Source organism: Cyprinus carpio, chromosome B25, assembly GCF_018340385.1.
Source record: "Cyprinus carpio isolate SPL01 chromosome B25, ASM1834038v1, whole genome shotgun sequence".
In the NCBI taxonomy this organism is placed as follows: Eukaryota; Metazoa; Chordata; class Actinopteri; order Cypriniformes; family Cyprinidae; genus Cyprinus; species Cyprinus carpio.
The window spans coordinates 20,628,294-20,642,264 of NC_056621.1; the positions used below are offsets into that span (position 1 = coordinate 20,628,294).

The following is a 13,971-nucleotide window of genomic DNA, read 5'->3' on the forward strand; positions in this document are numbered from 1 at the left end:
CTCAGGGACGTTTAGGAGAAACAGCTGAGACAATGTTGATACGCAAATGAAACTTAACTGTGAATGCCATTCAGTCCTCTAAGCTACGAAAGAGCCACACCATTTTCCTCTGGGAATAAATCATACTCTCTCTCTCTCTCTGTGTGTGTGTGTGTGAGGAGAGCAGGCGAGCAGAATTCCCCAGTTTTCCTCATCATAATTTACACAAGTGTCACACTCGTACGCACATATAGATGGGAACACACACAAATATACATACAAAGAAACAGAGCCCACAGTCAGTGTTCAGAGCTAATAATTCATCATATTTAAATAAAAGCTCTTCTTCTGCATGTGAGTACATCTCTCTGCGAGCACACGCTTCTATAGTCTTTGGATGTAGAGCGTCATCTTTATTCAGTGTGGATATATATATATATATATATATATATATATATATAATACATCTGTATGCAAAGGGTGGAGGTGAAGCTCACAGCTCGTTTCCTCCTGTTGATTTAAAAACACACATCTACTATTTTTGTTTTACCTATTTCTGCATTTTCTTTGTAGAGCTACAGGAAAGCATGCATGTTTTGAACATGAACTATGAAATATTGACTTCATTTATGAAAGAAAAAAAATATGTAGGTAAACATAAAAAATAAAATGTAATTATGCGTTAGACAGATTGTGTGATCTAAAGATTGTACTACACTTGTGTAAGCCGATATCCACTTAGACACGGTTTCTGCATGATTTTCAGAGAGAATATCTGCTATTGATTTAGTGTTGGGTGTGTTCCTCCACCAGACGGTTGTTGTCTGTCTGAACAGAGGAAGTAGATGGAGAGTCTGACCTCTGTGACCCCTCTCACCTGAAGCTGTAACGTAATGTACACAAACGCAGTCAGGAATAAAACACTGTGTTGCTATCTTTTGCCAAATACATTTAGCTATTAATCATGTATTTCTGGATTCTAGTAACTAGTTTTCATATAAACTTATTTAGTACTTTTTTATATACTGCTATCAGAAACATTTGACCAATGCAATCTTCATTAGCTTAATTTATTTTTATTTGTTAAATGTACTTATTTTATAATCCACCTATCAAAGGATGCCATTGTGCCACTCATGAAAAACTCCTCTTGTAAAAACTCCACCGAGAATCCTTCAATTTCCCTTTAATTTCACGTCGCAGTTTCACTCACAACGTTTTTCTTCCATTTAACTCCATCATAATAGCTTTCGCTTAAGTACGTCTGCAAGGCGACACAATTAATTGTGTTTCTATTTTGTGCAGTTAATTTCACACTGTTAAGCGGCGTGTAAAAACACATGAATGAGCGAGTAATTACACAAGTGAAACCTCAGAGACAAATGTACACATGACACTGATACGAGACACGGGGGCTCGCAGATAAAAGAGAGCTACACGCGGTGGGTTTTCACTCGCCCGCGTCACACTCCAGGGTCATTTCTGAATTACAAGAAGGAGGACAGTTACTGGAGGAAATCACTGACCTTTGAATCATCAACACTGTGGTTTAAGACGCCACATACAAACTTAGGGAAGATTTCAGCTAAAAATCTGTCATGGTTTACTCCCTCTTTCTTTCTTCAGTGGAAGACAAAATGAGACATTTAGCAGCTTTCAATATAAATATAACACCACAAAACAGAGCAGGATTGATGTCAATAAATGATGAAGGTTCAAGAGTGTCATAAACCACTGCCATGCACCAAGTCTGAATATGCAGAAATGCAAATGAGATTTAAGAGGAAAATTATAGAGAATAACAAGTTCCATGTGATATTCAACTTATCTCTTGTGAAAAAGTACACTTAAGCATACTTCTTTTCAGAAGAAATATAATGTACTTGAAAATAATATACTTACACACACACACACACACACACACACACACACACACACACACACACACACACAAACAAACGTTATTACAGTGTTTTAAAAGAAAATACTGTTATTATCTTAAATTCTGTTTGTTACATGTTGTTTTGTTGTAATTATTTGTGAAAATTAGTGAAAATTGCTTCACCATCTATTTATTTATTTATTTATTCAGTTAATTCAGTTTCACTAAATTATTGATTAATTGATCCATTGCAAGTGTGAACTGAAAATTGATTCAAAACTTATGTTCATTCATTCACTCACTCACTAACACGAACACTCACCACACACACACACACACACACACACACACACACACACACACACACACACACCACACACCACACACACTCACTCCTCCTCGCACTCACACACACACACACACACACCACACACTCACACACACACACACACTCACACACACACACACACACACACACACACACACACACACACACACACACACACACACTCAGTCAGTCACTCACTCACACACACTCAATCTTTCATTCAGTTTCACAGATTTAATTATTTCTTTTTAATTTATTTTTCCATTCAGTGTAAGTGTGAACTGAAAATTGCTTTACCATTTATTTATTTGTGTTTCACTGATATATATATATATATATTATATAGATATATATATATATATATTATATATATATATATATATATTGCTATATATATATATAGAATCTATATATAGATATATTAATAAATAAATACATATTTCTCATCCAGTGTAAGTGTATATTTGTAATTAATGTAATCTCTCTCAGTGTAAGTGTAAACAGAATGTAATTTTTTTGGATACTACATTAAATTATTTAAAATTAAATGAAAATATATTAAATGTAATTAACTGAAGTTTAGAGTATTTTTGACCCACTTACACCTCTATAAATGTGTAACTTCTATAATTCTATTGTCTTTAAAATATGATTATAGTCAATTTGAGTTGAAAATTACATTTATAATTAAGTGCTCGGAACACAATAAAAGGAAATCAAGTAAAACTTTTAATCTGACATTAATATAAAGTGCACCATTTAAAAGTGTACTCAACTGTGTTTAAAAACAACAACATCATGAAAGTGTATTCTATTTAGGTAGACTTGAGTGGCCTTTTATTCTATTAAAATTACATTATCTGCAAGTACAGTTTCTTTTATATATATATATATATATGAAGTACACCACAAGCACATTCAGCACAATAAAGAGCACGTCTTTGTCACAAGCGATTAAGCTGTTGTGGGTTTCAGGAGACTTGAAACATAACACAGTTCATTCAGAGTACTTCAGTGGCATTGTTGTAGTGCTCTTTTGTCCTCGTTGTCGTCTCACAGCCGTGCTCACTATATGAACTGTGATTGTATGGAAAAGAGCAGCATGGACATTCTTCAAAACATGTCACTTTGTGTTCCACAGGACATAAGGAATAAATGATGCTTATCAACAAATCCTTTAAAATCTGCATCTGATGTGTCAGACATAAACATCCATTAACGCATTAAGAGTATATGCTACTGAGAGCAATGACTCAAAAAGCGGGATTCTGAATTGTGCAACTCACTGGAGAAGCAAAAATAAAGCCAAACCTGATAAAAGAGACATCAGACACCAGATAAGAAGACAATCAGTGTTTAAGGGAGACAGGGGAAAATGACCTCGTCCTCCTCTTCAGAGAGGAAATGCAGGTCTGTTACTGGCAAACATCCAGCAAAGGTGCAGCCAAAGATCAAACACACAGCGCGAGCGAGGCTTACACACACAACTATCTCCAGAACAGAACTAAATCTGACCAAATCTCCCCTGTGGGTGAAAACATGTTAAATAGGATTAATAGACAAAGTAAATACTGCTGTTTTAGTTTGGTTTAGAGCTAGTAATTATATTAAACATGACGTCTATGGAGTGTTTGTACAGAGAGCTGAGCAAACGTGTGTGTGTGTGTGTGTGTGTGTGTGTGTGTGTGTGTGTGTGTGTGTGTGTGTGTGTGTGTGTGTGTTGTGTAAAAGATGGTGGAGCTGATTAGTAGTTATTATTGTTGTTGTTTTTTTTGTTGTTGGGGTATATTTGGTATATTTCCTGTGTGCTATAATAAGACCGTGTGTGTGTGTGTGTGTGTGTGTGAAATAAAGGACACAGGGAACACACTCTCTGTTTGTTTAACCAGCACAGTATGTTCACACTGTGTGCCAACTTTATGTGCTCATCCTCTCTGTCTCCTACACACACACACACAGATTATAATTATTCACACACACTCATACACACTCTCTCCTCCTCAAATGCTCCACACGGTATTTGGACACAAGACACACTTAAAAATGTCACAATGTCATTGCATTAGATAATACCAAAGCAAGTATGAGCGGCAGACAAATGCTGCATGTATATATATGAGTGTGTGTGTGTGTGTGTGTGTGTGTGTGTGTGTGTGTGTGTGTGTGTGTGTGTGTGTGTGTGTGTGTGTGTATTTTAGGGTTACACTTTATTTTAAGGCAAGGTTGTTACAGTACAAATACACAAATGTTACAGTACACAAATAAGTACAAAGTAATATTAATAATTAACTACATATAGCTTAAGTTTAGGATTAGTTGCTTGTAATTATGCATAATTTACTGCCAAGTAAATACATATAATACAATTTTTATGTCATGTTAAAATAAAGTGCTTCAAAATAAGGGGGATTTATTTTTATTAATAATGTTTTTTTTTGTTTTGTTTTTTTAGTGGGTGTATATATGAAGTATAAAGTAGTATTTTATGTATGTATGTATGTCCTTAGAAGTCTCATTATTTTATTTTTATTATTTTTTTTTCACTTTTTTCTCATCAAGGCTGCATTTATTTGACCAAAAATACAGTAAACCTTACAGTAAACTTAAAATAACTTATTATTTTTTAAAAAATTGAATTGTATTAAGTTGTGCTGCTTAATATTTTCGTAGAAACTATGATTTTTTTTTTTCATGAATATTTGATGAATAGAAAGTTCCAAAGAACAGCATTTATTTGAAACATAATTTATGTAACAATGTAAAAGCCTTGACTTCCACTTTCGATCAATCTAATGCATCCTTGCTTTCCTTCATAAACAAAAACATATTCATATTCATTAAGGAGACACTTTAACCTAAAATAGTATTATATTATAGATAATAAAAGAGATCGGAATTATTTATGCTGCTCTAAGTATTTTTTTTTTCAACATATTTATGTCTTTCTTACAGCAATACTGGTGCTCTGCTATAATTAAATCCAGCATCCAGTGTGGGTATTTTTACATAAATCTCTATTATAGGCACCATATTGTTTTTCTCAATGGTCAAGCGGATGAGGAGTGTGTTTTTTATAGTTGCTGTAATCTCATCCCAGGATATGTGCAACTGTGTGTTCAGATTATCACACAGCTAATCTAACAAACGGCCGTCAGACAGAGACCGATGAAACAATGAGAGTGCTGGAGCGCTAAAAACTGCTATAATTCACAGAACGTTCTGCCTGTAGATGAAGCATCACACACACACACACACACACACACACACACACACACACACACACTTAAGACAGACACTGCATGTAAACTCGGAGGAAGATGTTATTGCTCAGAGGATTGCACTGAGATTTAAATTTTTGTGTGTGTGTGTGTGAGAGTTAATTTAGGCATACATTTTTCTTGGATTATTTTCCTAAATATTTTTAATGAGAAAAAAATGCTAAGTAATTGCTAAGGTGTTATGCGTGGTTGCTAGGTGGTTACTTCCTTGTGGAAGTTAAAGTGGCAAGCAGGGTTTTTTTAGTTATACAAAATTTGAAATTACAAAGAAAATCATAAAAAAAACCTTACTTGAAATAAAGTAAATTTCAACTAACATATAAAAAAAAAACTTCAAAAATATAAATAAATAAAAAAGTAAATAAAGTAAATAAACACTAAAATTACAACTAAACCATTACTAGTTTAATTTAATAAATTACAGTTTAAATATATATATATATATATATATATATATATATATATATATATATATATATATATATATATATATATATATATATTTATTTATTTATTTATTTATTATTTCATCAACTAGAAGCTCCCAATGTTCAATTAGTTGATAAACTAAAAATTAACCTACATAGACATACTGAAAAATTAGAATAAAACACTTTAATTTGCATAAAATAAAATACTTAAAAAAAAATGTTAAACTAAAATAAATAAACTTGACGAACTTTAACCTGTTTTATCATCTAAATGACAATTTCTCATTTTCACTAAGTTGACACTAAAATAACAAACTAAAACTAAAATTACAGTGAATGAACACTACATCAACATTTAAAAAAGACAAGAACTAATAAAACTGATAAAGACACACAAAAATTACCAAAACTTTAACTGCAATTCAAATGAAAACTGAAAATATTGAAATAAACCCTAATTCAAAATATGAATAAAAACTATGATAGTATATCAGTTATGCTGAGATAAGACTGGTGGCAGGTTTCTTTCTTTCTCAGACAGGTAAAAAGTCTAATCGCTCTGAGAAATAACAGCATACATCAAAAGAAGTTCAAAACTCAAAACGTGTGTTGAATACTTCAAATCACAAGGCTTCACAGAAACAGTGCTGTTTGCCCCATCAAACAGAAACCAGCGAACGCTTTAATGATCTTTGATGACTGCTGAGGTGATAATAACACAACTGAGGTGGACTGAGTGACTTTGGTTTATTTGTCCTATTTAGGACATCTGATTTGGACAGAAAGTGATGAGCGCAGTGGAAATGATGCATGTGTGAGCCGTCAAAAGCCTTTCCTTCCTCTGTTTGACATTTTCAAGTGGGCGGCACTTGAGGTTATGAGACACCGCGTGGAACAAAACAACCAATACACACACACACACACACACTTTCAGTTTGTCTGCAGCATTAAACAATTACTAGATTACTGAGACAAACATTCCTTCTGTCACCCATTCTGGCCTCCAACTCTAAATATTAATGTCTTTCCTGCTTCCTAATTATTATACATTAAAACAATACATTAAAATGCAATTTATACATACAGTATTCACCCATGAACACACCTGTTTTAAATTTCTCGGTTAAAGTTAATTTGTGTTTAATTATAAAGGGGGGGGGGGGGGTCTGTGAAACAAAAGTCATACGGTGAGACCAACAGAGTTTTGTGGTACAACCAACAAACATGCAGAAACATGCCTTAAAATAAATGAATAAATCAATGCAAATAAGGAAATAAAAATAAATTACATTTTTAAAATTTGTAAAATGTTTATATGTTTATATATATATATATATATATATATATATATATATATATATATATAAAATAAAATAAAATAATAATAATTCCTAAATGATTATATAATTTGACCTATTCTATGACAACACAAGTCAAGTTCAGATTGCAAAATGTCATGTGGTGCAACTTTATGATTTAAAAGTTAACTACATTTATGAATGAATGAATGAATTAATTAATAATTTCTTGACATTTAAAATAATAATAATAATAATAATAATAATAATTACTATTATTATTATTATTATTATTATTATTGCTTTAAATAAATAAATGTTTATTAATAACCATTTCTGAAAATACAAATATTGAAAATAACTAATTTTTTACTCAACATTTATTTACTTATTTTACACATTAGTTACAAATTTAATAAAATTTAGGAATTAATTAATGTATTATTTATTTATTTATTCATTCATTTCAATTTAATACAAACAAACACATTTTTGAAAATAAAGAAATAACAGAAAATAAAATGGGTTACTACATTTTACGTCAGTTACACCATATTTATTTTAGCTGCTTATTAATTAATAAGACCAATTAACTGTGGTATATTGTGGTAAAACCAACAATCTTACAGAACCATTTTGAAACTAATGACTATGTGTTATTACCTTTTAACTGATGGTTAAACCACATGACTGTTTTTTTTTTTTTTAAATCATTTCTATTACTTTTTTAAGCAATGAGGGGCACTGAAATTGTGGGAACATTTTTTAAAACACCTTAGCAACACCCTGAAAACCACACTAAACACCCCACAGCATCGGAAAAGCACAGTATTTGTTTCTTCAGAAAATCTAGTTATGTTTGTGGGGCAAGAGGAAAAACCAGCGTGGACAGTGTTGATTACGTACACCAGTGTGTGTGTGTGTGTGTGTGTGTGTGTGTGTGTGTGTGTGTGTGTGTGTGTGTGAGGTTAATACAACACTGCATTCTGATTGATGTGGAAGTGCTTTCTCTATGCAGATAAGCACACAGCAGAATCCTCATATTAATGTGAAATTATTCTAATTGCTGCAGAGCCCATGATGTTCCTCCCTCCACAGCCATCGCTCTCCACACACACACACACACACACACACACACACACACACACACACACACACACACACACACACACACACACACACAAGCGCACAATTCATTTCATCCATTTCATCCGTCTCTCAGGTGACACTGACAGACCGGAGAGGAGCAGCAAGGCATTGTGGGATTGTGGAGGATGAAGGTTTCAGTGGCTCTGTGGACTAAACTACAGTCAACATAAAATCTGAACTTATTTTAAACTTAATTATTATTTTTTACAAATATATAATAAAAAATAATTTAAAACACACACACACACACACACATATATATATATATATACACACACACACACACACACACACACATACATACACAGGTACAGGTTTGTAATGATAAAGTTGCAATATAGTACATGCAAAATATACAAACTTCATATGAAATACCGAATAACACGCTACTGTTAACTGATAATGAAATGTGCTTTAGTATGTTAGTCAACATCTAAATAAGAGTACTACTTTAAAGCACAACAAAAAGAGTATTAAAATAATGATTTAAAATGTATTTCAAAATAAAACTTGGGTAACACTTTATTGTAAGGCGTCGGTGATGCACATGCTTACCATTATAATAACAATAAGTTTTGCATAATCACATGCAAGTAACCGTAAGCCAAACCCTAATCATATACAGTAGTTAATTAATATTACTCCGTACTTAAATGTATAATTACACTGTAACAAAGACACCTTAAAATAAAGTGCAACCAAAATTTCTAATCAAACAAAGACTGTTACAAAGTGCATTTTTTAATAAAAGTGTACTTGAGCATGATAAGGAAAGCATACTCTAAGTGGCCTTTTCATTGATATTATTTATATTATTTGATTATGTTATCACTTGATTATATTATATTATCAGTACAGTTTTTTAATATGCTTTTAAGATTTGAAGTACACTACAAAGTGCACAAGGGTAGACAAAATTATACTGTTTACTTAAAACAATGTAGTTTGTCTCTCTTACAGAGAATGCAATCCCAGAATGCACTGCACAGAAAAATGTTTACTATAAATATACTTATGTTATACTTATGTTTCTTTAAGCACCACTAAAAACAGTTCAGTCTCATTCAAAATGGACCATTTTCTTCTCATGCGATGAACACTATTTACTGAGTCCGCTGGATTAGTATGCTGCCTACTGAGATAACGGAGCAGAGCTAGTGTGCACTAGTGTGTCTCACGTTTCCTGATAAGTGTGAAATTCAGGAGGCTGATGCCAGGCGGAGCGTCATTTACTGCCGCGTGTGATCTGTGGTGCATTATGGGAGTGACCCGATGCCAAACAGAAGACGGAGCTGAAGCAGCAGGTTTAGGTCAGTCGGGACGTCCCGCTGTGTCTGCTAATAATGCAGAGCGACAGTGAGGATGCGACTCAAACAGGCCTGTAAAAGATTTAAAGCGTTCACAAGCCCCTAGCTCCTCGTAACAGCTCTGCATGAGACCGCACCATTCTGGGTTTATTAAAGCAAGCCGCACTCATTGCGTGGACAGACTTTGGTGGATTTTTCACATTAATGCATGAGAATACATTCAGAGAATTTGGACATTAAAAATATCCAATATATTCATATCCGAAATACAATATTTCAGCCTGTGAATGTAAAACCTGGTGTATTTTCCCCAACATTAATATCAACATAAGCTTTTGTGTGATTTGTGATGTTAAAGTGATTATGAACAGTATCAAAATCAATTATAAATCAAATAAAATGCAATCAAATCTAAATGAATTATGAACAGATCTGATCATGATCACATTTCTTGATTAATTACACTGATATAATAATAATCTACATAAAAAAAATCACTATACTGAGAAATATCAGTATTTCATAATTATAATAATTCATTATTATTATTATTATTATTATTATTATTATTACTGTCATTGTTGTTATATCGTTGATATACAATTATAGTTTATGTTTATATTTTTAACTATATTTTATTTTTATTTGCTGTATTCATTTTCATTTTAAAGTATGTTAATTTGTGGTTTTGTCATTTTTTCATGATTTTTTTTTTGGCAAATAATTCATACATAGTTTAGGTTTTAGTTTATTTTAATTTCATTTTTTTATTAAATTTTATTTTAATTTAACTAAAACTTTCCTATTTTTAATATTTATTTTAATATTTTGTTAAAATTTATGTTAATATTTTGATATATTTTATTATATTACTTATTCTGTTTGGAGTAATAGTATTTATTTATTTTCTAATTTAATTTAATTTCATAGTTTATTTTATTTTAATCGCTTTGGTTTTAGGTTTAGTTAACAATAATAACCCCATCACATATTTATCCATTTAAAGACAATAATAATAAATAAATAATACTAAAAATAAAAATACATATATGTTCTGCATTTCCTTAATGTCAGATAATTAATTGATAAGCTAAATTTGTTGCAGACCTAAATTGATTTTAATCATCAAATTCTTTTGCTGTTTTGTTTATAATTTACAGTATGCACATATTATATACACAAAAATGCATTAATTAATAAAAAACATTAAATCTTACAATTAGATTTATGATTAATTATTCAGATTAGATTTATTTATTTATTTAAAGAAAGGGGCATTCAAAAAAGTTAAAACAAAAATCCTGTAAGATATTTACCCTACAAGAATCCATGTTTAAAAAAATAAAAATAACTAAAAATAGTATAGTAGATTATTAGCGGTAACAAAAATCAAGCAGATTAGCAAACACAGACTGCACATGTGTGTTCAGGAACCTGCTCTAATGGCCGAGCAGCCCCCGCCTCAGCCCTGTTATTCCCTTATTTATTTATTTCTGATAGTTAGTTCCCGCAGAGCTCGCAAAATTAATGTCAGCCGGCAGAAAATAGACATGGAAAGCTAAAATTCAGCACTTTCTGCCCACAGAAGTTATTTGTCAAGCTAACAAGGAGGCGAGGAGGCCCTGGGAAAATATATGCCATCGAATCTGCAGCTCTGGGTACAACGAGGAAGAGAAGAAGAAAAGCGAGGGATGGGTGGAGAGAAGGAGAGAGGGTTATGGATGTCACGTCCGTCACAGACACATCCATCCTTAGCCTGTCCGCAGATGAACTGACCAGAGGACAGACGGCCCTCTGAAGAGACCCCTCAAACAGTACAGTCACATACTGTAAACACCTCCAAACACCTCACATTTATGTTCCATACATATTTGGAAACCTTTTTATTAACCTGAATACAAGTTTTTGTTTAATGACATTAAATATGTCATGTGGCATAACCAAGTAAAAAGTAATAATAAATAGTTTCTTTACACCTTGGATTCATAAAAGTGAGTATGTGTGTGTGTGTGTGTGTGTATATTATATATATATACATATATAAAATTAGCAATTCACATCCAAAATAAGAGGTGTGTATACTGTGTACATTTATTATGTACACACATACAGTATATATATATATATATATATATATATATACATACATACACACACACACATACAGTATATATTTTGAATTTTTTTTTATGTATTTACATGTATATCTTTATATTCATATAATCTATATTATAAATCATTTGACAGCACTAATATATATAATTTTCATTGGGTTATTCCATTTGACAGCCTGAACTAAGTTTGCTGTGTCATAAAAACGTCATATTAACTGATATTTTTAGAGACTTTTGACCTCGAAACACTGACTTTTGAATGTCATTTTGTGTTTTTCTTGCAACATGACAATAAATTGACTTTCTGTATGTTGGTTATCCCACACTGACTGAATAAAATGTTAAAAAAAGCAAAGAAATAGATTTTTTTTTCATATAAATTATGTTGTGAAAAAATGAAAAATTAATGATTAAATAAAATTCAACTAAAATAATCAAACATAAAATTAACTAAAAAACAAAATTTATTTAAATTTATTTAGTGTTCATCATTTATTTCTATTTCAATTTCTCTCTCTCTCTCTCTCTCTATATATATATATATATATATATATATATATAAATATATATATATATATATATATATATATATATATATATATATATATATACACTTTAAGCCCTCACAAAAACAAAACAACAAAATTTTAATGCAAGAACATTTTGAAGATTCTCAATGAATATGCATTATATGAATGATCTTCAATTTTAGTTTTTATTTATTTATATGAGTGTAAATCGACTGATGAATAATAATCAGTCAGTATCATTATTGGTTTCTGTCAGACTTGTCCTGGTGTTCACTGAAGGCAGTGTGAGCACGTGGCGGGACAGTTTTCCAGGCCTGACGCGAGCCGTAACCTCTCTCCTTGAGTCTGACTGTGTTTTTAACCGCACGTGTTGAGCCGGTGTCTTCAGGAGGTGCTGCTAAATATAACTCATATCCTTACTGGCTTCAGTTACATTCAACATACAAACACACACACATTCACACACACACACATTCTCACAGCGGACGGTACGGGCATAGAGAACGAATTTGAGCGCATGCTCATAATAAATCATTTCAGCAACAAGTAACAAAAACTAAACCTTGTTTCACTATCGCTAACGCAACAACAACAACATCCGCTGACATCACAACATAAGACAAACATGACATGTACTTCCTGTGCCTTGATTGTGACCTCACCTTAGAGTTTCATTACACCGGAAATGTGTGGTTAAATGCTGGCCAATCAACGCAGAACATTGATACCATCCTATCAGGTTCACTCTCAGCTAACAAGAACACACACACACACACACACACACACACACACACACACACACACACACACACACACACTAAAGAATGTTTTAGTCTCATAGACGATGTTCATACTGTAACTTTAACTAACTTTCACAAAAAAAAAACATTTTCATCAGTAGATTTAAAGAAAAACACAATTCGGCAGGTTTTATGTTATTATGGAGGATATGTTTTGGTAGCCAGCCAGTTTATGTTGGGATAATCGATTAAATTTTTTAATAACACACTGAACAAACTCTCTATCACTGCAAGCACATGTTACACTGTGACCGTCGACAAACTAGCCGGTCATTCGGAAATTATAACAAGCCTGCTAGTCACTGGTTAGTAATTCAACTGGAAGTTAGTCACTAATTCCACTGACAAGTTTATGCACTCACTCTTCAACAGAAATGCTATAAATACACTATGTATGAGAATATGAATCAAACGTCATGCCTAGGGTTTTGTTGGTTATAATACAAATGAGAATGTACGATTTATAATCAAACATGGAAATATTAATTATATTTGAATTGATAATTAATGAAATAAAACCAAACAAAATTTTTATATAACTATAAAATATATATATATATGTATTATGTACAATAACTACATTTTCAAACAAGTTTCTAAAAGTTAATAAAATGCATTTTAGTTCACTTTAAACAATGCTATGTTCAGTTTCTCAACCGCAGAAAATCTTGTAATCTAAAAAAATCCACTGTGATTAAATATTTATAAATAAGGATTATAATAATTTTCATCGGCACAGAATAACGTCTTGGCTCTTACCTCAGACTGCAGGGGCAAAGGGCAGGGGTCAGAGGTCATATCACAGGTGTAGAAACTTTCGTGATGTCCTTCCGTGATGAACAAGATGTGCAAAAGACAGAAAGATAAAAACGGAT

The 13,971-nt window shown here is 31.9% G+C and overlaps 1 protein-coding gene across 5 annotated transcripts in view; it reads right to left on the reverse strand.

The window, feature by feature from the left end:
* LOC109050796 (transcription factor Maf-like) overlaps positions 1–13,971 on the reverse strand; it is a 79,681-nt gene that overhangs the window by 54,247 nt on the left and 11,463 nt on the right. For all 5 annotated transcript variants that reach the window (XR_006158621.1, XR_006158622.1, XR_006158623.1 and 2 more), the window contains one exon: positions 13,856–13,923. Coding sequence is in view for 1 of the 5 variants with exons in the window: in XM_042753321.1 (XP_042609255.1) it covers positions 13,896–13,923 (28 nt within the window). In the remaining 4 variants the exon portion in view is untranslated. The remainder of the gene's footprint in view (positions 1–13,855; positions 13,924–13,971) is intronic.